The sequence below is a fragment of the Coregonus clupeaformis genome, chromosome 23 (assembly GCF_020615455.1).
Source record: "Coregonus clupeaformis isolate EN_2021a chromosome 23, ASM2061545v1, whole genome shotgun sequence".
Taxonomy (NCBI): domain Eukaryota; kingdom Metazoa; phylum Chordata; class Actinopteri; order Salmoniformes; family Salmonidae; genus Coregonus; species Coregonus clupeaformis.
In genome coordinates, this window is record NC_059214.1 from 18,139,018 (window position 1) to 18,164,672 (window position 25,655).

The 25,655-nt window shown below is 45.8% G+C and overlaps 1 protein-coding gene across 2 annotated transcripts in view; it reads left to right on the forward strand.

Moving 5' to 3' along the window:
• LOC121536682 (polypeptide N-acetylgalactosaminyltransferase 13) overlaps positions 1–25,655 on the forward strand; it is a 69,553-nt gene that overhangs the window by 9,598 nt on the left and 34,300 nt on the right. For both annotated transcript variants that reach the window (XM_041844117.1, XM_041844116.1), the window contains exon 3: positions 18,401–18,569. In XM_041844117.1, coding sequence (XP_041700051.1) covers positions 18,401–18,569 — 169 coding nt within the window. The remainder of the gene's footprint in view (positions 1–18,400; positions 18,570–25,655) is intronic.

A 25,655-nucleotide genomic window follows, 5' to 3' on the forward strand; every position in this document is an offset into this window, starting at 1 on the left:
AGATAGACATTTTATTTGACACAGATTTGCCAACTCTACACAGTAGTCCAATACAAACAAGTAATTGTCCAATGTAAACACAGTAGTCCAATACAAATGACACTATTCTCATGCTATTACTTTTGGGAATCAGTTTGGAGAACAAACACCAGAGTAAACTTCAAAGAAAAGCAATGGAGTTACGAATAAACTTGTTGAATCTCAGACTGAGTGCACAATTAAGAGAAAAACACTTGTCCTTGAGAATGAGAAAATGGTTGATTCTCAATGGCACCCTATTCCCTATATAGTACACTACTTTTGACCAGGGTTCATAGGGCTCTGGTCAAAAGTAGTGCACTTTATAGGGAATAGGGTGCCATTTGGGACACATCTGCCTTGATCCAAATGTCCCGAGTGGCGCAGTGGTCTAAGGCACTGCATCGCAGTGCTAGCTGTGCCACTAGAGATCCTGGTTCGAGTCCAGGCTCTGTCGCGACCGGGAGACCCATGGGCGGCGCACAATTGGTCCAGCGTCGTTCAAGGTAGGGGAGGGTTTGGCCGGCAGGGATGTGGGTTTGTTTCCCACGGGGGGCCAGTATGAAAAATAAAAAAATAAAATATAACAAAAAAATATAATAAGAAAAAAATAAAAAATAAAATAAAAAATTATGCATTCGACTAACTGTAAGTCGCTCTGGATAAGAGTGTCTGCTAAATGACTAAAAATGTAAAAAAAATGTTAAAGCAGCTGTTAAGTAGGAAAAGAGAGCCTTTGGCTATACATCCGTATCCCTGGTTAATCATGCGTATCCACTGGAGTCTCCTTTCCTTCTTTGGCCCAGTATTCCCTTACATGTCCTTTCCAGTAAGCAGGTTTACAAGTGACCCGCTAAGCTGCTTTCAAGGTTAGAATTGGGGAGAAACCACCGCCAGAAAGAGGCTAAAAAGCTATGTGGCCTTCTCGATTCCAGACTCATTTCCATCACAACAGTGCCTGAAGTTACATACGAGTTACTAATGCTCTTAGTTTAATTGAAATGGTGTTATTCGGTTTGGCACATGCACTCAGCATTGAGGTCATTTTCAGACTAAATATGTCAGTGTAAGCTTTTGGGAGAATTAATGGCTTAGGCTTTTGGCAGTCTGTCACCCATTCTCTCTGTTGCTTTAAGAGGCTCCAATGAACATTGTCAAAGATATTTGCTTGGCCTAATGGTCTTTGATCCTTGTATTACATATGTTAATATTATTTAGTTTAGGCCTTTTTTGACATTCTTAAAGGGATAGTTCACCAATATGTCATTATGTAATTTGGGTGTATCCCTTTAATAAAGTACAAGTACACTGAGTATACCAAACATTAGGAACCCACAGAACAGCCTCAATTCGTCGGGGCATGGACTCTACAAGGTGTCGAAAGTGTTCCACAGGGATTCTGGCCCATGTTGACTCCAATGCTTCCCACTGTTGTGTCAAGTTGGCTGGATGTCCTTTGGGTGATAGACCATTCTTGATGCACACGGGAAACTGTTGACTTTTGCAGTTCTTGACACAAACCGGTGTGCCTGGCACCTACTACCATACCCTGTTCAAAGGCACTTCAATCTTTTGTCTTGCCCATTCACCCTCTGAATGGCACACATACACAATCCATGTCTCATTTGTCTCAAAGCTTAACAATCCTTCTTTAACCTGAATCCTCCTCCCCTTCATCTTACACTGATTGAAGAGGATTGAAGTGGATTTAACAAGTGACATCAATAAGGGATCACAGCTTTCACTTTGTCAGTCTGTCATGGAAAGAGCATTCTTAATGTTTGTTTACTCAGTGTATGACTACAATACATTGAAATACTGCAGTTTCTTTGTAGTGTTGTATAATTTATATTCTACTGTGAAGCAAAACATGGCTTTTACACGTGTTGGTTTTAGATTGGATGATTACTTATAATATCCATTTGTTTGAATTATGCAACCAAATGTATTACATCAATATACAAGCCTTACAACAATATTATACAACCATATAATCACCATGCTACGACTAAGGAATTGCAACCTATGAAGTTATATAGTAAGCCATATGGATTGGATCAATCTCAATTGCATTATATCTAATTTGGACAAGTGGACGCCGATTCCAGTGTACATAATCTAGTCAATAATGGACTTTTAAAGAATGTTTGCGTTTGATTCCAGATGAGGGCAGGTACACCTCAGCGGTGGCTCGGTCTGTATTGGGTACTGCATTAAACATATGGTCTGGCCATAAAGTTATGTTTCAAGTTTTATTAGTCGTGCCGTATGTACAGGATATACATGGTATACACCGTCCAATGAAATGCTTACTTGCAGGTTCCTTCTCGACGATGCAACAAGAAATAAAATATTTGAATACGAACATAAAGTAATGGGTGCCATTTGACGTTAAACCCAACAAAAAGTTTCCATTACAAATGGGATTCGATGAAAGCTGTGCAAGAGGGTAAGCGTTTGGTAATGGGTAAGCCATTGTAGCAGATGTCAGAAGTATACAGTAGTTACCGAAATCTCTTACTCACTAAACAAATAGCTTATTGATTTTATTAATAATTTATGTATATGTAGTCAGCATGTCAACATTGCTGGTTCCCAGAACATTCTGTGCCATTTCTGGGTGTACAGTAGAACTGAGTAGCTCATCCTATAAAGAAGATCCTCTATTTTAGACAGCTTCAAAAACAGAAATACATAAAACATTTCCGACCACATTGTGTTTCAAACCTTCTATAATCTTGGAATTGAAGATATACTTACAAAAAAAAATGCTACTTTTCCTATCAGTATGTTTTTGTGTAAGCACTAAGCCAGCAGTGTCAACCTCACTTCCTGGAGGGCAGTGGGCCTACTGGTAATTGTTATTTCCTTTTAATTCGTGCCCAATTAAGACCTAGACAACCAAGTGAGGGGAGTTCCTAACTAATTAATGACCTTAATTCATCAATCAAGTACAAGAGAAGAGCGCAAACCCACAGACACTCGGCCCAGGAATTGAGTTTGACACCCTTGCACTAAGCCAATTGAGAGTGAGTTCACCGAGTGCTAGCCCTGAAACAAACAGTAGCATTGCGTTGTTGTACTGTTATGAAGCTGATTTGGGTTTGGGCTCTTGTGATGTCCTGGCAGCTGGGTCAAACAGGGAAGCAGGAGGCAAGGGAGAGAGAGAGGACAGGAGCTGCCCCCAAAACAGAGTCTTTGTCCCGAATGGAAGCCTATTCCCTTTATAGTGCACTACTTTTAACCAGAGCCCTACGTCCAGTCTCTTAACTCAGCAACCTTGTACAGGCCACAAAGTCCCCTTCCACTCTCCTCTGCAAAGTAAAAAAAGCATAGAAATGGCTTGAGGATGTTGGAAACCAAGCTAAGATAATCAGATAAGATAATCATAGCCGCCTGCAGATCAATGTAATATCCCACATGGATTGAGCTTTTGCTCGCTCTTGATAAGCAGGCTTCCCAGCCTTTCTGGAGAGAATCAATCAGTCCAATTTGAGTTTGAAAATCACATTGGGAACTGCTGATGGAAACCAAAAGAGCACAGTTCTTTTGAAATGGAAAACAAAATCTAAAATGACTTACATTTCCATTTTAGTCATTTAGCAGATGCTCCTATACAAAGTGACTTAGTGCATTCATCTTAAGGGGGGGGGATCTGCTGTCCTAGCTTCAGGGGGAAGCTGGTTCCACCATTGGGGTGCCATGCCAGGACAGAGAAGAGCTTGGACTGAGTGGGAGTTTCCTTCCCGTAGGGGTGGGAGGACCAAGAGACCAGAGGTGGCAGAATGGAGTGCTTGGGTTGGGGTGTAGGATTTGAGCATAGCCTGAAGGTAGGGAGGGGCAGTTCCTCTTGCTGCACTGTAGGCAAGCACCATGGTCTTGTAGTGGATACAAGCATCAACTGGAAGCCAGTGGAGTGTGCGGAAGAGCGGGGTGACATGGGAGAACTTGGGAAGGTTGAAGACCAGGTGGGATGCAGTGTTCTGAATAAGTTGCTGGGATTTGATGGTACAAGCAGGGAGCCCAGCCAACAGCGAGTTGCAGTAATCCAGATGGGAGATGACCAGTGCCTGGATTAGGACCTGCGCTGCTTCCTGTTTGAGGTAGGGTCATACTCTACAGATGTTGTAGAGCCTGAACCTGCAGGAGCAAGCCACTGCTTTGATGTTTGCAGAGAAGGACCGGGTGTTGACCTGGGTCACACCAAGTTTCTTTGCACTCTGGGAGGGCGACATTGTGGAGTTGTCAACGTGATAGAGGTCTTTGAGCGGGCAGGCCTTACCCGGGAGAAAGAGAAGCTCAGTCTGGTTGAGGTTGAGCTTGAGGTGGTGGGCCGACATCCAAGCTGAGATATCTGCCAGGCACGCAGAGATGCGTGTCACCACTTTGGTGTCAGAAGGAAGGAAGGAGAAAAGTAGTTGAGTGTCATCCGCATAGCAATGATAGGAGAGACCATGTGAGGATATGATGTAGCCGAGTGACTTGGTGTATAGAGAGGGCCTAGAACTTATCAATGTGTCAAGCTCATTGAGGAACTCTCCCAGGGCACCTGGTGGGCGATAGTTGTAGATCAATGTTAAGCTTGAGTGTACAAGTGACAGTGACAGCATGGAATTCAAATGAGGAGATGGACAGGAGAGAGGGAGTAAAGAGAAAATCTCCTGTTATGAGAAATTAGTAGCCCTGTGCCACCACCGCGACGACCAGATGCTCTTAGACTATGAGAGAAAACGTAGTCAGATGGAGAGCAGATGGAGTAGCAGTGTTCTCTGAGGTTATCCATGTCTCCGCCATGGCCAAAAAAAATCAAGGGACTGAATGGCAGCATAGGCTGAGATGAACTCTGCGTTCTTGACCGCAGATCGGCAGTTCCAAATGCTGCCAGAGACCCGGAATTCCACAGAGGTTGTGCGCGCAGGCTACACTAAATTAGAAGGTTTGTAGCCAAGGTGTGGGGAGTGTCTGTAAAGCCTTCTGTGAGAGGAGTGTACAGATATAGAAAACACATACTGTAGTTACCAAAACTACAAAAAAGCAAAATGAGATCATCAGAAAATAACTAGGTAAGATACTCAAGCGTGGAGCCTTCCTGTCTTTCCTTCCTCCAACAACTTGACAGAGCGGTCTTTGTTTCGGTGACGAGACCACCACTGACACAGCAACCACTTAGAAACCAGGGGAGACTGAAGTACAAACACTAATTGCTAATTGCCTAGCAGAGGTGAAGAGCACACCTCCCTGTACCAATTGCTGTTTGCCTAGGAGAGGAGAAACCACTCCCCCTCCATTACAGCCACTGATTACCAAAACAAGTCACAAATTGCCCAACCTCAACCCTGGTTGATGTGTCAACAATCTTCTGCAATTTATGAGCAGTCAGCAGTTCACACACCAAGTAGGCTACTGGGAAGACAGGCAGCACTTAAAGTAGATGGCCCTAGCTAGCAAAAAGACAGTACTAGACAACAACAGATAAAGACAAATATATCAGGAGTCCTCTAGCTATAAAATGAAGCACTTACATAGCCACTGTTGCAATAAGCTCTGTCACTTGTGGATTGCAATACTGTATTCATACTTATTTGTCCATTTAAAATACATATTTAATAACTCATCAAAAGTTTAGGTAGGCTAATCGATTAATCTCCATTATTTTTGTCCCCCCCCCTCCCCCCGAAACTGTAAAGATATGTTTTACAGGAAACAGGTTAAAAGAATAGAGCACTCTTGTTTTTGCTCAACACTATTGAACATCTCTACAGACCCATTGTATATGAGTATGAAGACCATATAGCAGTAATTGCTGACAAAGTCACTGGACAAGGACTAGGGCAGAAGACCTATGGGCATTAGGATGGATTTGTTGGGCTGAAGAGCCAGAGAAAGGGCAAATACCACAGTCTCGTTATTTATTATTTATAAGCCTGAGGATACTATTGAGCAGTTCAATTGAACTTGTGAGGATACTGTACATGTTTTCATATAGAAATCACAACATTGGTGGGTGAATGGTCACCTGGATCAGTTGGAGGCATTATCTCTCTCTCTCTCTCTCTCTCTCTCTCTGAACAACACTGTCGTGAAAAGGGCACGACAATGCCTCTTCCCCCTCGGGAGGTTAAAAAGATTTGGCATGGGCCCTCAGATCCTCAAAAAGTTATACTGCTGCACCATAGAGAGCATCTTGACTGGCTGCATCACCACTTGGTATGGCAACTGCTTGGCATCCGACCACAAGGCGCTACAGAGGGTGGTGCGGACGGCCCAGTACATCCAGGACCTCTATACCAGGCGGTGTCAGAGGAAGGCCCAAAAAAGGCTCAAAGACTCCAGCCACCCAAGCCACAGACTGGTCTCTCTGCCACCACACGGCAAGTGGTGCCAATGCACCAAGTCTGGAACCAATAGGACCCTGAACAGCTTCTACCCCCAAGCCATAAGACTTATAAACAAGACTGCTAAATAGCTAATCAAATGGCTACCTGCAACTCTGTTGCACTGGACTTTACCCACAGTCTCACATATACTTACACTGACACCCCAACACACACACACACACACACACACACACACACACACACACACACACACACACACACACACACACACACACACACACACACACACACACACACACACACACACACACACACACACACACCACATATGCTGCTGCTTCTGTCTATTATCTATTCTGTTGTCACTTTATCCCTACCTATATGTACAGTACAATTACCTCGTACCCCTGCACATCAACTCGGTACTGGTTCTCCCTGTTATTTTCTACTCCCTATATATAACCATGTTATTTTCTACTCTCTATATATAGCCATGTTATTTTCTACTCCCTATATATAACCATGTTATTTTCTACTCTCTATATATAACCACGTTATTTTCTACTCCCTATATATAACCATGTTATTTACTACTCCCTATATATAACCATGTTATTTTCTACTCTCTATATATAACCATGTTATTTTCTACTCTATATATAACCATGTTATTTACTGCTCCCTATATATAACCATGTTATTTTCTACTCTCTATATATAACCATGTTATTTTCTACTCTCTATATATAACCATGTTATGTTCTACTCTCTATATATAACCATGTTATTTTCTACTCTCTATATATAACCATGTTATTTTCTACTCTCTATATATAACCATGTTATTTTCTACTCTCTATATATAACCATGTTATTTTCTACTCTATATATAACCATGTTATTTTCTACTCTATATATAACCATGTTATTTTCTACTCTCTCTATACAGTGGGGGGGGGAAAGTATTTAGTCAGCCACCAATTGTGCAAGTTCTCCCACTTAAAAAGATGAGAGAAGCCTGTAATTTTCATCATAGGTACACGTCAACTATGACAGAAAAATTGAGATTTTCTTTCTCCAGAAAATCACATTGTAGGATTTTTAATGAATTTATTTGCAAATTATGGTGGAAAATAAGTATTTGGTCACCTACAAACAAGCAAGATTTCTGGCTCTCACAGACATGTAACTTCTTCTTTAAGAGGCTCCTCTGTCCTCCACTCGTTACCTGTATTAATGGCACCTGTTTGAACTTGTAATCAGTATAAAAGACACCTGTCCACAACCTCAAACAGTCACACTCCAAACTCCAATATGGCCAAGACCAAAGAGCTGTCAAAGGACACCAGAAACAAAATTGTAGACCTGCACCAGGCTGGGAAGACTGAATCTGCAATAGGTAAGCAGCTTGGTTTGAAGAAATCAACTGTGGGAGCAATTATTAGGAAATGGAAGACATACAAGACCACTGATAATCTCCTTCGATCTGGGGCTCCATGCAAGATCTCACCCCATGGGGTCAAAATGATCACAAGAACGGTGAGCAAAAATCCCAGAACCACACGGGGGACCTAGTGAATGACCTGCAGAGAGCTGGGACCAAAGTAACAAAGCCTACCATCAGTAACACACTACGCCGCCAGGGACTCAAATCCTGCAGTGCCAGACGTGTCCCCCTGCTTAAGCCAGTACATGTCCAGGCCCGTCTGAAGTTTGCTAGAATGCATTTGGATGATCCAGAAGAGGATTGGGGAGAATGTCATATGGTCAGATGAAACCAAAATAGAACTTTTTGGTAAAAACTCAACTCGTCGTGTTTGGAGGACAAAGAATGCTGAGTTGCATCCAAAGAACACCATACCTACTGTGAAGCATGGGGGTGGAAACATCATGCTTTGGGGCTGTTTTTCTGCAAAGGGACCAGGACGACTGATCCGTATAAAGGAAAGAATGAATGGGGCCATGTATCGTGAGATTTTGAGTGAAAACCTCCTTCCATCAGCAAGGGCATTGAAGATGAAACGTGGCTGGGTCTTTCAGCATGACAATGATCCCAAACACACCGCCCGGGCAACGAAGGAGTGGCTTCGTAAGAAGCATTTCAAGGTCCTGGAGTGGCCTAGCCAGTCTCCAGATCTCAAGTTGAAAGTGTTGAAAGTCCGTGTTGCCCAGCGACAGCCCCAAAACATCACTGCTCTAGAGGAGATCTGCATGGAGGAATGGGCCAAAATATTAGCAACAGTGTGTGAAAACCTTGTGAAGACTTACAGAAAACGTTTGACCTGTGTCATTGCCAACAAAGGGTATATAACAAAGTATTGAGAAACTTTTGTTATTGACCAAATAGTTATTTTCCACCATAATTTGCAAATAAATTCATAAAAAATCCTACAATGTGATTTTCTGGAGAAAAAAATTCTCATTTTGTCTGTCATAGTTGACGTGTACCTATGATGAAAATTACAGGCCTCTCTCATCTTTTTAAGTGGGAGAACTTGCACAATTGGTGGCTGAATAAATAATTTTTTCCCCACTGTATAACCATGTTATTTTCTATTCTCTATATATAACCATGTTATTTTCTACTCTCTATATCTTACCATGTTATTTTCTACTCTCTATATATAACCATGCTATTTTCTACTCTCTATACTGTGCCTTGCAAAAGTATTCATCCCTCTTGGTGTTTTTCCTATTTTGTTGCATTGCAATATAGAAATATCAGAAACTTTGAACATCCCACGGAGCACCATTAAATCCATTATTAAAAAATTGAAAGAATATGGCACCACAACAAACCTGCCAAGAGAGGGCCGCCCACCAAAACTCACGGATCCAGGCAAGGAGGGCATTAATCAGAAAGGCAACAAAGAGACCAAAGATAACCCTGATGGCGCTGCAAAGCTCCACAGCGCAGATTGGAGTATCTGTCCATAGGGCCACGTTAAGCCGTACACTCCACAGAGCTGGGCTTTACGAAAGAGTGGCCAGAAAAAAACCATTGCTTAAAGAAAAAAATAAGGAAACACGTTTGGTGTTTGCCAAAACGCATGTGGGAGACTCCCCAAACATATGGAAGAAGGTATTCTGGTCAGATGAGACTCAAATTGAGCTTTTTGGCCATCAAGGAAAACGCTATGTCTGGCGCAAACCCAACACCTCTCATCACCCAGAGAACACCATCCCCACAGTGAAGCATGGTGGTGGAAGCATCATGCTGTGGGGATGTTTTTCATCGGCAGGGACTGGGAAACTGGTCAGAATTGAAGGAATGATGGATGGCGCTAAAAGTCTTCCAGAGATTTGAGACTGGGACAGAGGTTCACCTTCCAGCAGGACAATGACCCTAAGCATACTGCTAAAGCAACACTCGAGTGGTTTAAGGGGAAACATTTAAATGTCTTGGAACGGCCTAGTATGACTTAAAGATTGCTGTACACCAGCGGAACCCATCCAACTTGAAGGAGCTGGAGCAGTTTTGCCTTGAAGAACGGGCAAAAATCCCAGTGGCTAGATGTGCCAAGCTTATAGAGACATACCCCAAGAGACTTGCAGCTGTAATTGCTGCAAAAGGTGGCTCTACAAAGTATTAACTTTGGGGGGGGTGAATAGTTATGCACGCTCAAGTCTTCTGTTTTTTTGTCTTATTTCTTGTTTGTTTCACAAGAAAAAATATTTTGCGTGTTCAAAGTGGTAGGCATGTTGTGTAAATCAAATGATACAAACCCACCAAAAATCCATTTTAATTCCAGGTTGTAAGGCAATAAAATAGGAAAAATGCCAAGGGGGATGAATACTTTCGCAAGCCACTGTATATAACCATGTTATTTTTACTCATTATTCTTAATCATTATTCACTGTGTATTTATTCCTTGTCACTATTTAAATGTTTTATTAAATGTTTTGTCTTGTTGGAAAAGTAAGCATTTCACTGTTAGTCTACACCTGCTGTCTACGAAGCATGTGTCAAATAACATTTGATTGATTTGATTTGATCTACTGTCTCATGAGAAAGAGAGAGGAGGGAGAGACTATATGAACAATGTTCTTTCTCATAAGTCCCTCAGTTGAAGCTGAAATTTTTCTCACCTCCTTATACATTTAGACCCATTTTCAATCAGTGAGGTTGCAAATATAGTATGTTTCAGACAGTATAGCTGGCCTTCAGTTCTTTGTGCACCATATATCTATTGTAGTATCTGTGCAAATAGATTAATGGATGATCTGAGTGGCTGTGGGGAGCATGTGTTAGATGGACAGTTCATTGAATAATCCAGCTCAGCTCTCTCCGCAAGCCCATCAGGTTTAAGCCAATGTCCTAATGGAGGGTGTCACCACCGAGAAGAACCTCGATCAGATCAGAGTCTAAACCTCCACTAGCCCAGCATTGAATCTCCAGAAGGGTTGAATGGGGATGCGTCCCAAATGGCACCCTATTCCCTTTATAGTGTACTACTTTTGACCAAAGCCCTATGGGCCCATTCCATTTGGAATGCAACATGGGAATCCTCTTTCTTGTTTTATTTTTACTTAACCTTTATTTAATTAGGAAAGTCAGTTAAGAACACATTCTTATTTACAATGACGGCCTACCAAAAGGCAAAAGGCCTCCTGCGGGGACGGGGTCTGGGATTAAAAAAGTAATAAATATACACTACCAGTCAAAAGTTTGGACACACGTGCTCATTCAAGTGTTTTTCTTTATTTTTTACTATTATTTACATTGTAAACTATGAAATAACACATATGGAATCATGTATTAACCAAAAAAGTGTTAAAATTTCAAAATATATTTTATATTTGAGATTGTTCAAATTGCCACTCTTTGCTTTGATGACAGCTTTGCACACTCTTGGCATTCTCTCAACCAGCTTCATGAGGTAGTCACCTGGAATGCATTTCAATTAACAGGTGTGCCTTCTTAAAAGTTAATTTGTGGAATTTCTTTCCTTCTTAATGCGTTTGAGCCAATCAGTTGTGTTGTGACAAGGTAGGGGGGTATACAGAAGATAGCCCTATTTGATAGAAGACCAAGTCCATATTATGGCAAGAACAGCTCAAATAAGCAAAGACAAACGACAGTCCATCATTAGTTTAAGACATAAAGGTCAGCCAATACGGACAATTTCAAGAACTTTGAAAGTTTCTTCAAGTGCAGTCGCAAACACCATCAAGCGCCATGATGAAATTGCCTCTCATGAGGACCGCCACAGGAATGGAAGACCCAGAGTTACCTCTGCTGCAGAGGATGAGTTACCAGCTTCAGAAATTGCAGCCCAAATAAATGCTTCACAGAGTTCAAGTCACAGACACATCTCAACATCAACTGTTCAGAGGGGACTGTGTGAATCAGGCCTTCATGGTCGTATTGCTGCAAGGAAACCACTACTAAAGGACACCAATAATAAGAAGAGACCTGCTTTGGCCAAGAAACACGAGCAATGGACATTAGACTGGTGGAAATCTGTCCTTTGGTCTGGGTACAAATTGGAGATTTTTGGTTCCAACCGCCGTGTCTTTGTGAGACGCAATGTGGGTGAACGGATGATATCCGCATGTGTAGTTCCCACCGTGAAGCATGGATGAGGAGGTGTTATGGTATGGGGGTGCTTTGCTGGTGACACTGTCTGTGATTTATTTAGAATTCAAGGCACACTTAACCAGCATGGCTACCACGGCATTCTGCAGCGATACACCATCCCATCTGGTTTGGGCTTAGTGGGACTATCATTTGTTTTTCAACAGGACAATGATTCAACACACCTCCAGGCTGTGTAAGGACTATTTTACCAAGAAGGAGAGTGATGGAGTGCTGCATCAGATGACCTGGCCTCCACAATCCCCCGACCTTAACCCAATTGAGGTGGTTTGGGATGAGTCAGACCGCAGAGTGAAGGAAAAGCTGCCAACAAGTGCTCAGAATATGTGGGAACTCCTTCAAGACTGTTGGAAAAGCATTCCAGGTGAAGCTGGTTTTGAGAAGGCCAGGAGTGTGCAAAGCTGTCATCAAGGGAAAGGGTGGCTATTTGAAGAATCTCAAATATAAAATATATTTTGATTTGTTTAACACTTTTTTGGTTACTACATGATTCGATATGGGTTATTTCATAGTTTTGATGTCTTCATTATTATTCTACAATGTAGAAAATAGTAAAAATAAAGAAAAACCCTTGAATGAGTAGGTGTGTCCAAACTTTTGACTGGTACTGTATATATAAATATAGGACCAAACTCACATCACAACAAGAGAGACAACATAGCACTACATAAAGAGAGACCTAAAACAACAACATAACATGGCAGCAATACACGACAACACAGCAAGGTAGCAACCCAAAATGAAAACAACATGGTAGCAACTCTTAACCTGGGGCCTGGAGCAAATGTGAATTGTCCCCCATGGATATCACTGCCTCTGGTTTAAGAGATTATTGGAGAGCGGAGCATAAATCCACTGGAGATTATTTACCTTTGGATAATTGTGAAGCATTGTGGAGCAGTGTGCAGCAGAGGCTGCTTGTCCCCAAGGCTTTAATGGATCCTCAGTAATGCTGATTGATCAGAAATATGAGCTGATATTTTTAAACAGCACAGAGGGCTGCTGTTTTAATGCTCTCACTCCTTCCTCATTCATTTTTTATAATGTTTTTATTTTTATTTAACCTTTATTTAACCAGATAAGCCAGTTGAGAACAAGTTCTCATTTACAACTGCGACCTGGCCAAGATAAAGCAAAGCAGTGCGATAAAAACAACATCACAGAGTTACATATGGGGTAAACAAAACATAAAGTCAAAAATACAACAGAAAATATATATACAGCGTGTGCGAATGTAGTAAATTATGGAGGTAAGGCAATAAATAGGCCATAGTGCAAAATAGTTACAATTTCGTATTAACACTGGAATGATAGATGTGGAAAAGATGATGTGCAAATAGAGATACTGGGGTGCAAATTAGCAAAATAAATAACAATATGGGGATGAGGTAGTTGGATGGGCTAATTACAGATGGGCTGTGTACAGGTGCAGTGATCGGTAAGCTGCTCTGACAACTGACGCCTAAAGTTAGTGAGGGAGATAAGAGTCTCCAGCTTCAGAGATTTTTGCAGTTTGTTCCAGTCATTGGCAGCAGAGAACTGGAAGGAATGGCGGCCAAAGGAGGTGTTGGCTTTGGGGATGACCAGTGAGATATACCTGCTGGAGCGCATACTACGGGTGGGTGTTGCTATGGTGACCAGTGAGCTAAGATAAGACAGGGATTTGCCTAGCAGTGATTTATAGATGACCTGGAGCCAGTGGGTTTGGCGATGAATATGTAGTGAGGGCCAGCCAACAAGAGCGTACAGGTCACAATGGTGGGTAGTATATGGGGATTTGGTAACAAAACGGATTGCACTGTGATAGACTACATCCAATTTGCTGAGTAGAGTGTTGGAAGCTTTTTTGTAAATGACATCGCTGAAGTCAAGGATCGGTAGGATAGTCAGTTTTACGAGGGCATGTTTGGCAGCATGAGTGAAGGAGGCTTTGTTGCGAAATAGGAAGCCTATTCTAGATCTAACTTTTGATTGGAGATGCTTAATGTGAGTCTGGAAGAAGAGTTTACAGTCTAACCAGACACCTAGGTATTTGTAGTTGTCCACATACTCTAGGTCAGACCCGCCGAGAGTAGTGATTCTAGTTGGGTGGGACGGGTGCAAGCGGCGTTCGGTTGAAGAGCATGCATTTAGTTTTACTAGTGTTTAAGAGCAGTTGGAGGCTACGGAAGGAGTGCTGTATGGCATTGAAGCTCATTTGGAGGTTTGTTTTACACAGTGTCCAATGAAGGGCCAGATGTATACAAAATGGTGTCGTCCGCATAGAGGTGGATCCGAGCGTCACCACCAGCAAGAGCAACATCATTGATATACACAGAGAATAGAGTCGGCCCGAGAATTGAACCCTGTGGCACCCCCATAGAGACTGCCAGAGGTACAGACAACAGGCCCTCCGATTTTACACATTGAACTCTATCTGAGAAGTAGTTGGTGAACCAGGCGAGGCAGTCATTTGCGAAACCAAGGCTATTTAGTCTGCCAATAAGAATGCGGTGGTTGACAGAGTCGAAAGCCTTGGCCAGGTCGATGAAGACGGCTGCGCAGTACTGTCTTTTATCGATCGCGGTTATAATATCGTTTAGGACCTTGAGCGTGGCTGAGGTGCACCCATGACCAGCTCGGTAACCGGATTGCATAGCGGAGAAGGTACGGTGGGATTCGCAATGATCGGTGATCTGTTTGTTAACTTGGCTTGCAAAAACTTTAGAAAGGCAGGGCAGGATGGATATAGGTCTGTAACAGTTTGGATCTAGAGTGTCACTCCCTTTGAAGAGGGGGATGACTGCGGCAGCTTTCCAATCTCTGGGGATCTCAGATGTTACGAAAGAGAGGTTGAACAGGCAAGTAATAGGGGTTGCGACAATTTTGGCATCTACTTTTAGAAAGAAAGGGTCCAGATTGTCTAGCCCAGCTGATTTGTAGGGGTCCAGATTTTTCAGCTCTTTCAGAACATCAGCTGTCTGAATTTGTGTAAAGGAGAAGCAGGGGGGGTTATGGGCAAGTTGCAGCGGAGGGTGCAGAGCTGGTGGCCGGGGTAGTGGTAGCCAGGTGGAAAGCATGGCCAGCCGTAGCAAAATGCTTGTTGAAATTCTTGATTATTGTAGATTTATCGGTGGTGATAGTGTTTCCTAGTGCAGTGGGCAGTTGGGAGGAGGTGCTCTTATTCTCCATGGACTTTACAGTGTCCCAAAACGTTTTGGAGTTAGTGCTACAGGATGCATATTTCTGTTTGAAAAAGCTAGCCTTTGCTTTCCTAACTGATTGTGTATATTGGTTCCTGACTTCCCTGAAAAGTTGCATATCGCGGGGGCTGTTCGATGCTAATGCAGTACGCCACAGGATGTTTTTGTGCTGGTCAAGGGCAGTCAAGGCTGAGGAGATCCAGGGGCTATATCTGTTCTTAGTTCTGAATTTTTTGAATGGGGCATGCTTAATTAAGATTGAGAGGAAAGCACTTTTAAAGAACAACCAGGCATCCTCTACTGACGGAATGAGGTCAATATCCATCCAGGATACCCGGGCCAGGTCAATTAGAAAGGCCTGCTCGCTAAAGTGTTTTAGGGAGCGTTTGACAGTGATGAGGGTTCTCATCAATGAGAGAGAGGAGGGCTCGCCCTAAATCTCTGGACAAATCCAGGATTTTCCAACAGGCCCAGATGATGCTTGACAAGGAGGACATGACTGTATGGCAGATGATAAGAATAGTAGTTAATGAATCCAGAATGCTTGGTGAAGCTGCATCAGTGTCAGACTGATCAGCATGTCATTGGCTGGAAGGGACATTTTAATGACCTCAGCGTTCAAAGCCTGATGATGTGGCATATTCCATTTTACACTGATCTGAGGCCAGTCTTTCTCTGTTAGACAAAGCCTGATGATGTGGCATATTCCATTTTACACTGATCTGAGGCCAGTCTTTCTCTGTTAGACAAAGCCTGATGATGTGGCATATTCCATGAAAAAAAAATATATACACTGCTCAAAAAAATAAAGGGAACACTTAAACAACACAATGTAACTCCAAGTCAATCACACTTCTGTGAAATCAGACTGTCCACTTAGGAAGCAACACTGATTGTCAATACATTTCACATGCTGTTGTGCAAATGGAATAGACAACAGGTGGAAATTATAGGCAATTAGCAAGACACTCCCAATAAAGGACTGGTTTTGCAGGTGGTGACCACAGACCACTTCTCAGTTCCTATGCTTCCTGGCTGATGTTTTGGTCACTTTTGAATGCTGGCGGTGCTTTCACTCTAGTGGTAGCATGAGACGGAGTCTACAACCCACACAAGTGGCTCAGGTAGTGCAGCTCATCCAGGATGGCACATCAATGCGAGCTGTGGCAAGAAGGTTTGCTGTGTCTGTCAGCGTAGTGTCCAGAGCATGGAGGCGCTACCAGGAGACAGGCCAGTACATCAGGAGACGTGGAGGAGGCCGTAGGAGGGCAACAGCCCAGCAGCAGGACTGCTACCTCCGCCTTTGTGCAAGGAGCCCTGCAAAATGACCTCCAGCAGGCCACAAATGTGCATGTATCTGCACAAACGGTCAGAAACAGACTCCATGAGGGTGGTATGAGGGCCCGACGTCCACAGGTGGGGGTTGTGCTTACAGCCCAACACCGTGCAGGACGTTTGGCATTTGCCAGAGAACACCAAGATTGGCAAATTCGCCACTGGCGCCCTGTGCTCTTCACAGATGAAAGCAGGTTCACACTGAGCACGTGTGACAGACGTGACAGAGTCTGGAGACGCCGTGGAGAACGTTCTGCTGCCTGCAACATCCTCCAGCATGACCGGTTTGGCGGTGGGTCAGTCATGGTGTGGGGTGGCATTTCTTTGGGGGGCCGCACAGCCCTCCATGTGCTCGCCAGAGGTAGCCTGACTGCCATTAGGTACCGAGATGAGATCCTCAGACCCCTTGTGAGACCATATGCTGGTGCGGTTGGCCCTGGGTTCCTCTTAATGCAAGACAATGCTAGACCTCATGTGGCTGGAGTGTGTCAGCAGTTCCTGCAAGAGGAAGGCATTGATGCTATGGACCGCCCGTTCCCCAGACCTGAATCCAATTGAGCACATCTGGGACATCATGTCTCGCTCCATCCACCAACGCCACGTTGCACCACAGACTGTCCAGGAGTTGGCGGATGCTTTAGTCCAGGTCTGGGAGGAGATCCCTCAGGAGACCATCCGCCACCTCATCAGGAGCATGCCCAGGCGTTGTAGGGAGGTCATACAGGCACGTGGAGGCCACACACACTACTGAGCCTCATTTTGACTTGTTTTAAGGACATTACATCAAAGTTGGATCAGCCTGTAGTGTGGTTTTCCACTTTAATTTTGAGGGTGACTCCAAATACAGACCTCCATGGGTTGATAAATTTGATTTCCATTGATAGTTTTTGTGTGATTTTGTTGTCAGCACATTCAACTATGTAAAGAAAAAAGTATTTAATAAGATTATTTCATTCATTCAGATCTAGGATGTGTTATTTTAGTGTTCCCTTAATTTTTTTGAGCAGTGTATATATATTATTTATTATTTTACCCCCTTTTTCTCCCTAATTTCGTCATATCCAATTGGTAGTTATAGTCTTGTCCCATCGCTGCAACTCCCGTACGGACTCGGGAGAGGTGAAGGTCGAGAGCCATGCGTCCTCCGAAACACAACCCCGCCAAGCCGCACTGCTTCTTGATACAATGCATGCTTAACCCGGAAGCCAGCCGCACCAATGTGTTGGAGGAAACACCGTACACCTGGCGACCGTGTCAGCGTGCATGCGCCCGGCCCACCACAGGAGTCGCTAGAGCGCAATGGGACAAGGACAACCCGGCCGGCCAAACCGTCCCCTAACCCGGATGATGCTGGGCCAATTCTGCGTCGCCTCATGGGTCTCCCGGTCGCGGCCGGCTGCGACACAGCCCGGTATTGAACCAGGATCTGTAGTAACGCAGCCTGATGACCACTGCGCCACTCAGGAGGCCCCCGGCATATTCCATTTTACACTGATCTGAGGCCAGTCTTTCTCTGTTAGACACACTCTAGTCCAGGGATATTCAACTCTTACCCTACGAGGTCTGCTGGTTTTCTGTCTTACCTAATAATTAATTGCACACACCTGGTGTCCCAGGTCTAAATCAGTCCCTGATTAGAGGGGAACAATTAAAAAATGCAGTGGAACTGGCTTCGAGGACCAGAGATGAGTTTGAGGGCTCTAGTCTATAACATGGTTAATTTGCTCACGGTTCATTTTAGGTTTATTTGCCTTCCACAGTACTATACCTTTAATAATAGATACGCTATAATAGTTCTATCTACATTTAGCAGATTTCAGTAGCTGAATTTGTATGTGTGACCTCCCGCTTCCATTGAAATAACAGTGAAATATAAAATATAACACGGATGTATAAAATATGCAACATGTCTCCCTATTGGTTTGCAGCAGTCATGTCACGAGCCCACGAGGGCCCAGGGGAGATGGGGAAGGCAGTGGTTATTGCAAAGGACGAGCAGGAGAAAATGAAGGAGCTCTTTAAGATTAACCAGTTCAATCTGATGGCCAGCGACATGATTGCTCTCAACAGGAGTCTGCCGGACGTGAGACTGGACGGGTGAGTGAGCTTGGCCTTTTCCCAGACACACACTGTGAATTACACTACTGACCTCTTTACTCGGCACACCACCCACTTTAACAACACTGTAACCTACCACCACTACTCCTCAGAAGCCCTAATACCTCCACTTCACTTGGCAACATGCTCCGGTTCTCAAAAGTTCTGACATTTTGAATCTACTTTCTGCCTTTTTCACTAGTTGTTGTTTTTAGTCTAGAAACTTCAGCTGAATTCACTGGAAACCGCACAACGCTGACAGCACAACGTTGAGAATTACAGCGTGTTGTTTAATTTTAGGAGCAGCCTCAGGCGGATTATTAACAGCAATGAGAAGTAAAAGAGACTATCTACCAAATAACTAAGGTCCAACAGAACGTTTTTATATAGTTTGTAATAAACCAGTTTGTTAACTTTGATTAAAACACCCATTAGGACAGAATGAAAGGAGATCTTAAAGGCTTCACTCTGCACCTCACCCCTTTTAAGTCCTCGGACTCCTCAGGGTTCATTCCATTATGTAACATACTCTAATTCAGTTGTTGCTGGTAAGGGGACGAGGGCTCATAGTAATGACTGGAGTGGAATAAATGGAGCGGCATCTAACTCATGGAAACCATGTGTTCGATGTTTTTCATACCATTCCATTCATTCGGTTCCAGCGATTACAATGAGGCTTTTACAGTGAGATTTTAAAGTGCCACCAGACACCACTGCTCTAATTGAAGAACATTAGACTTAAAGAGATTATTTGCTCGTGTTGGATCCATCACATTCTTCGGGTGTTTACATCAGCCGTGACGGTCTGAATGGGAGAAGGGCTTTGTTTAATGTCGCCCAAGACCAACTAGAGCTGGATAATGAAAACCCAAAGAGCAATTTGTGTGAAAATATCTTAAGCAGCTGATCTAGAGGCAGTCTTCTCGCCTGGAGACAACCCAGTGATTTCATGTTTATGTATTCCTACAGAACATTACTTATCAACTGTTCTTTAGAAAGTGCTCTGCACTGCAGTCCAATATATCTCCTGTTGGAGGAAAATAGGAACATTTTCAATACAACAATATAAAAAGTGATGCAGAGAATATACAGTAGCAGTCAAAAGTTTGGACACACCTACTCATTCAAGGGTTTTTCTTTATTTTTACAATTTTCTACATTGTAGAATAATAGTGAAGACATCAGAACTATGAAATAACCCATATGGAATCATGTAGTAACCAAAAAAGTGTTAAACAAATCAAAATATATTTTATAGCCACCCTTTGCCTTGATGACAGCTTTGCCTGGAATGCTTTTCCAACAGTGTTGAAGGAGTTCCCACATACAGTGAGGGAACAAAGTATTTGATCCCCTGCTGATTTTGTACTTTTGCCCACTGACAAAGAAATTATCAGTCTATAATTTTAATGGTAGGTTTATTTGAACAGTGAGAGACAGAATAACAACAACAAAATCCAGAAAAACCCATGTCAAAAATGTTATAAATTGATTTGCATTTTAATGAGGGAAATAGGTATTTGACCCCCTCTCAATCAGAAAGATTTCTGGCTCCTAGGTGTCTTTTATACAGGTAACGAGCTGAGATTAGGAGCACACTCTTAAAGGGAGTGCTCCTAATCTCAGCTTGTTACCTGTATAAAAGACACCTGTCCACAGAAGCAATCAATCAATCAGATTCCAAACTCTCCACCATGGCCAAGACCAAAGAGCTCTCCAAGGATGTCAGGGACAAGATTGTAGACCTACACAAGGCTGGAATGGGCTACAAGACCATCGCCAAGGAGCTTGGTGAGAAGGTGACAGCAGTTGGTGCGATTATTCGCAAATGGAAGAAACACAAAATAACTGTCAATCTCCCTCGGCCTGGGGCTCCATGCAAGATCTCAACTCGTGGAGTTGCAATGATCATGAGAACGGTGAGGAATCAGCCCAGAACTACACAGGAGGATCTTGTCAATAGGAACATTGGGCGGCGCACAATTGGCCCAGCGTCGTCCAGGGTAGGGGAGGGAATGGCCGGCAGGCCTGTAGCTCAGTTGATAGAGCATGGCGTTTGCAACGCCAGGGTTGTGGGTTCGATTCCCACGGGGGGCCAGTATAAAAAAAAAATATGTATTCACTAACTGTAAGTCGCTCTGGATAAGAGCGTCTGCTAAATGACTAAAATGTAAATGTAGAATGTCAATGATCTCAAGGCAGCTGGGACCATAGTCACCAAGAAAACAATTGGTAACACACTACGCCGTGAAGGACTGAAATCCTGCAGTGCCCGCAAGGTCCCCCTGCTCAAGAAAGCACATATACAGTCCCGTCTGAAGTTTGCCAATGAACATCTGAATGATTCAGAGGAGAACTGGGTGAAAGTGTTGTGGTCACTAACTGTAAGGCGCTCTGGATAAGAGCGTCTGCTAAATGACTAAAATGTAAATGTTAATGGTCAGATGAGACCAAAATCGAGCTCTTTGGCATCAACTCAACTCGCCGTGTTTGGAGTAGGAGGAATGCTGCCTATGACCCCAAGAACACCATCCCCACATTAAGGTCCTGAAGTGGCCTAGCCAGTCTCCAGAACTTAATCCCATAGAAAATCTGTGGAGGGAGCTGAAGGTTCGAGTTGCCAAACGTCAGCCTCGAAACCTTAATGACTTGGAGAAGATCTGCAAAGAGGAGTGGAACAAAATCCCTCCTGAGATGTGTGCAAACCTGGTGGCCAACTACAAGAAACGTCTGATCTCTGTGATTGCCAACAAGGGTTTTGCCACCAAGTACTAAGTCATGTTTTGCAGAGGGGTCAAATACTTATTTCCCTCATTAAAATGCAAATCAATTTCTAACATTTTTGACATGGGTTTTTCTGGATTTTGTTGTTGTTATTCTGTCTCTCACTGTTCAAATAAACCTACCATTAAAATTATAGACTGATCATATCTTTGTCAGCGGGCAAACTTACAAAATCAGCAGGGGATCAAATACTTTTTTCCCTCACTGTATGCTGAGCACTTGTTGGCTGCTTTTCCTTCACTCTGCGGTCCAACACATTGTGGAGGCCAGGTCATCTGATGCAGCACTTCATCACTCTCCTTCTTGGTCAAATAGCCCTTACACAGCCTGGAGGTGTGTTGGGTCATTGTCCTGTTGAAAAACAAATGATAGTCCCACTAAGTGCAAACCAGATGGGATGGCGTATCGCTGCAGAATGCTGTGGTAGCCATGCTGGTTAAGTGTGCCTTGAATTCTAAATAAATCACTGACAGTGTCACCAGCAAAGCACCCCCACAACATCACACCTCCTTCTCAATGCTTCACGGTGGGAACTACACATGTGGAGATCATCCGTTCACCTACTCTGCGTCTCACAAAGACACGGCGGTTGGAGCCAAAAATCTCAAATTTGGACTCATCAGACCAAAGGACAGATTTCCACCGGTCTAATGTCCATTGCTCGTGTATCTTGGCCCAAGCAAATCTCTTCTTAATGTTGGTGTCCTTTAGTAGTGGTTTCTTTGTAGCATTTTGACCATGAAGGCCTGATTCACGCAGTCTCCTCTGAACAGTTGATGTTGAAATGTGTCTGTTACTTGAACTCTGTGAAGCATTTATTTGGGCTGCAATTTCTGAGGCTGGTAACTCTAATGAACTAATCCTCTGCAGCAGAGGTAACTCTGGTTCTTCCATTCCTGTGGCGGTCCTCATGAGAGCCAGTTTCATCATAGCGCTTGATGGTTTTTGCGACTGCACTTGAAGAAACTTTCAATGTTCTTGACCTTCATGTCTTAAAGTAATGATAGACTGTGTCACGATCGTCAGGGAGAGACCAATGCGCAGCGTGATGAACGAACATGTTAACTTTATTATCTTTAGTGATAATAGAAACAATAAACAAAACAAGAAACGACTCGTGAAGTCCACGGTATCAATGACCGAACACGGAACAAGAACCCCCAAACACAAAGGGAAAACAGACAGTTTAAATATGGCTCCCAATCAGAGACAACCAGCCAACAGCTGACACTCGTTGCCTCTGATTGGGAGTCACTCAGGCAAACATAGAATAAAACAAACTAGAACCCCCAACATAGACATATAACACATAGAATAAACACACCCTGGCTCAACAAATAGAGTCCCAGAGCCAGGGTGTGACAGTACCCCCCCCTAAAGGCGCGGACTGCGACCGCGCCTCAACTAAAGCAAAACAGGGGAGGGCTGGGCGGGCATACCTCCTCGGTGGCGGTTCTGGCTCCGGCCTTGACCACCACCCTCCAATAAACCCCCCATAGCGCCCCTGGTCCAGTCTGGCCCTGCTGGCTGGAGCTGAACTGGACGTAGCAGGAGCGGTTAGCTTCAGCTCCGTAGTGGAGCAGTTGACCGGTACCTTCCCAGGCACCGGTGACCCAGGCACGGGTTGTGCCGGACTGACGACGCGCACCCGTGGCCTGGTGCGTGGAGGAGGAACGGGCCTTACCAGGCTGACGACTCGCACCCCTGGCTTGGTGCGTGGAGGAGGAACGGGCCTTACCAGGCTGACGACTCGCACCCCTGGCTTGGTGCGTGGAGGAGGGACGGGCCTTACCAGGCTGATGTCTCGCACCCCTGGCTTAGTGCGAGTGGCAGGAACAGGCCGGGCCGGGCTGGCGACGCGCACCGTAGACTTGGTGCGAGTGGCAGGAACAGGCCGGGCCGGGCTGGCGACGCGCACCGTAGACTTGGTGCGAGTGGCAGGAAAGGCCGGGCGGGCTGGCGACGCGCACCGTATACTTGGTGCGTGGCAGGAACAGGCCGGGCTGGCGACGACCTGTGAGGGCAGGAACACCGCCGCTGGCACGCGCACCGTAGACTTGGTGCGAGTGGCAGGAACAGGCCGGGCCGGGCTGGCGACGCGCACCGTAGACTTGGTGCGAGTGGCAGGAACAGGCCGGGCCGGGCTGGCGACGCGCACCGTAGACTTGGTGCGGTGGGGAACAGGCCGGCGGGCTGGCGGCGCACCGTAGACTTGGTGCGGGCAGGAACAGGCCGGGCCGGGCTGGCGACGCGCACCGTAGGCTTGGTGCGTGGAGCAGGGACAGGCCGGACTGGGCTGGCGACGCACACCGTAGGCTTGGTGCGTGGAGCAGGGACAGGCCGGACTGGGCTGGCGACGCACACCGTAGGCTTGGTGCGTGGAGCAGGGACAGGCCGGACTGGGCTGGCGACGCACACCGTAGGCTTGGTGCGAGGAGCAGGAACAGGCCGAACCGGGCTGTGGAGACGGATAGGAGACCTGGAGTGAAGAGCGGCCACAACCCGTCCTGGCTGAATGCCTACCCTCACACACTCTGTGTGAGGCATCCGCACAGGACGTACAGGGCGGTGTACCCGTAACCTGGTGGCCTTCTGAATCCGCCCCTTTTCTGCCTCCGTCAGCCCCGTCGTCCATGCCGTGTGCCCCCCCCTAAAAAATTTCTGGGGTTGCCTCTCGCCTGTCCGACGTTGACCCGTTTGGCGCCGCTGCTCCTCTCTACGGCGCGCCTCCACCGTCTCTTCCCACGGACGCCGATCCATCCCGGCCTGTATCTCCTTCCAAGTCCAGGATCCTTTCCCGTCCAATATCTCCTCCCATGTCCAGGCTGCCTGCTCCTGGACACGCTGCTTGGTCCTTGTATGGTGGGGTTTTTCTGTCACGATCGTCAGGGAGAGACCAATGCGCAGCGTGATGAACGAACATGTTAACTTTATTATCTTTAGTGATAATAGAAACAATAAACAAAACAAGAAACGACTCGTGAAGTCCACGGTATCAATGACCGAACACGGAACAAGAACCCCCAAACACAAAGGGAAAACAGACAGTTTAAATATGGCTCCCAATCAGAGACAACCAGCCAACAGCTGACACTCGTTGCCTCTGATTGGGAGTCACTCAGGCAAACATAGAATAAAACAAACTAGAACCCCCAACATAGACATATAACACATAGAATAAACACACCCTGGCTCAACAAATAGAGTCCCAGAGCCAGGGTGTGACAGTACCCCCCCCTAAAGGCGCGGACTGCGACCGCGCCTCAACTAAAGCAAAACAGGGGAGGGCTGGGCGGGCATACCTCCTCGGCGGCGGTTCTGGCTCCGGCCTTGACCACCACCCTCCAATAAACCCCCCATAGCGCCCCTGGTCCAGTCTGGCCCCGCTGGCTGGAGCTGAACTGGACGTAGCAGGAGCGGTTAGCTTCAGCTCCGTAGTGGAGCAGTTGACCGGTACCTTCCCAGGCACCGGTGACCCAGGCACGGGTTGTGCCGGACTGACGACGCGCACCCGTGGCCTGGTGCGTGGAGGAGGAACGGGCCTTACCAGGCTGACGACTCGCACCCCTGGCTTGGTGCGTGAAGGAGGAACGGGCCTTACCAGGCTGACGACTCGCACCCCTGGCTTGGTGCGTGGAGGAGGGACGGGCCTTACCAGGCTGATGTCTCGCACCCCTGGCTTAGTGCGAGTGGCAGGAACAGGCCGGGCCGGGCTGGCGACGCGCACCGTAGACTTGGTGCGAGTGGCAGGAACAGGCCGGGCCGGGCTGGCGACGCGCACCGTATACTTGGTGCGAGTGGCAGGAACAGGCCGGGCCGGGCTGGCGACGCGCACCGTATACTTGGTGCGAGTGGCAGGAACAGGCCGGGCCGGGCTGGCGACGCGCACCGTAGACTTGGTGCGAGTGGCAGGAACAGGCCGGGCCGGGCTGGCGACGCGCACCGTAGACTTGGTGCGTGGAGCAGGGACAGGCCGGACCGGGCTGGCGACGCACACCGTAGGCTTGGTGCGTGGAGCAGGGACAGGCCGGACTGGGCTGGCGACGCACACCGTAGGCTTGGTGCGTGGAGCAGGGACAGGCCGGACTGGGCTGGCGACGCACACCGTAGGCTTGGTGCGAGGAGCAGGAACAGGCCGAACCGGGCTGTGGAGACGGATAGGAGACCTGGAGTGAAGAGCGGCCACAACCCGTCCTGGCTGAATGCCTACCCTCACACACTCTGTGTGAGGCATCCGCACAGGACGTACAGGGCGGTGTACCCGTAACCTGGTGGCCTTCTGAATCCGCCCCTTTTCTGCCT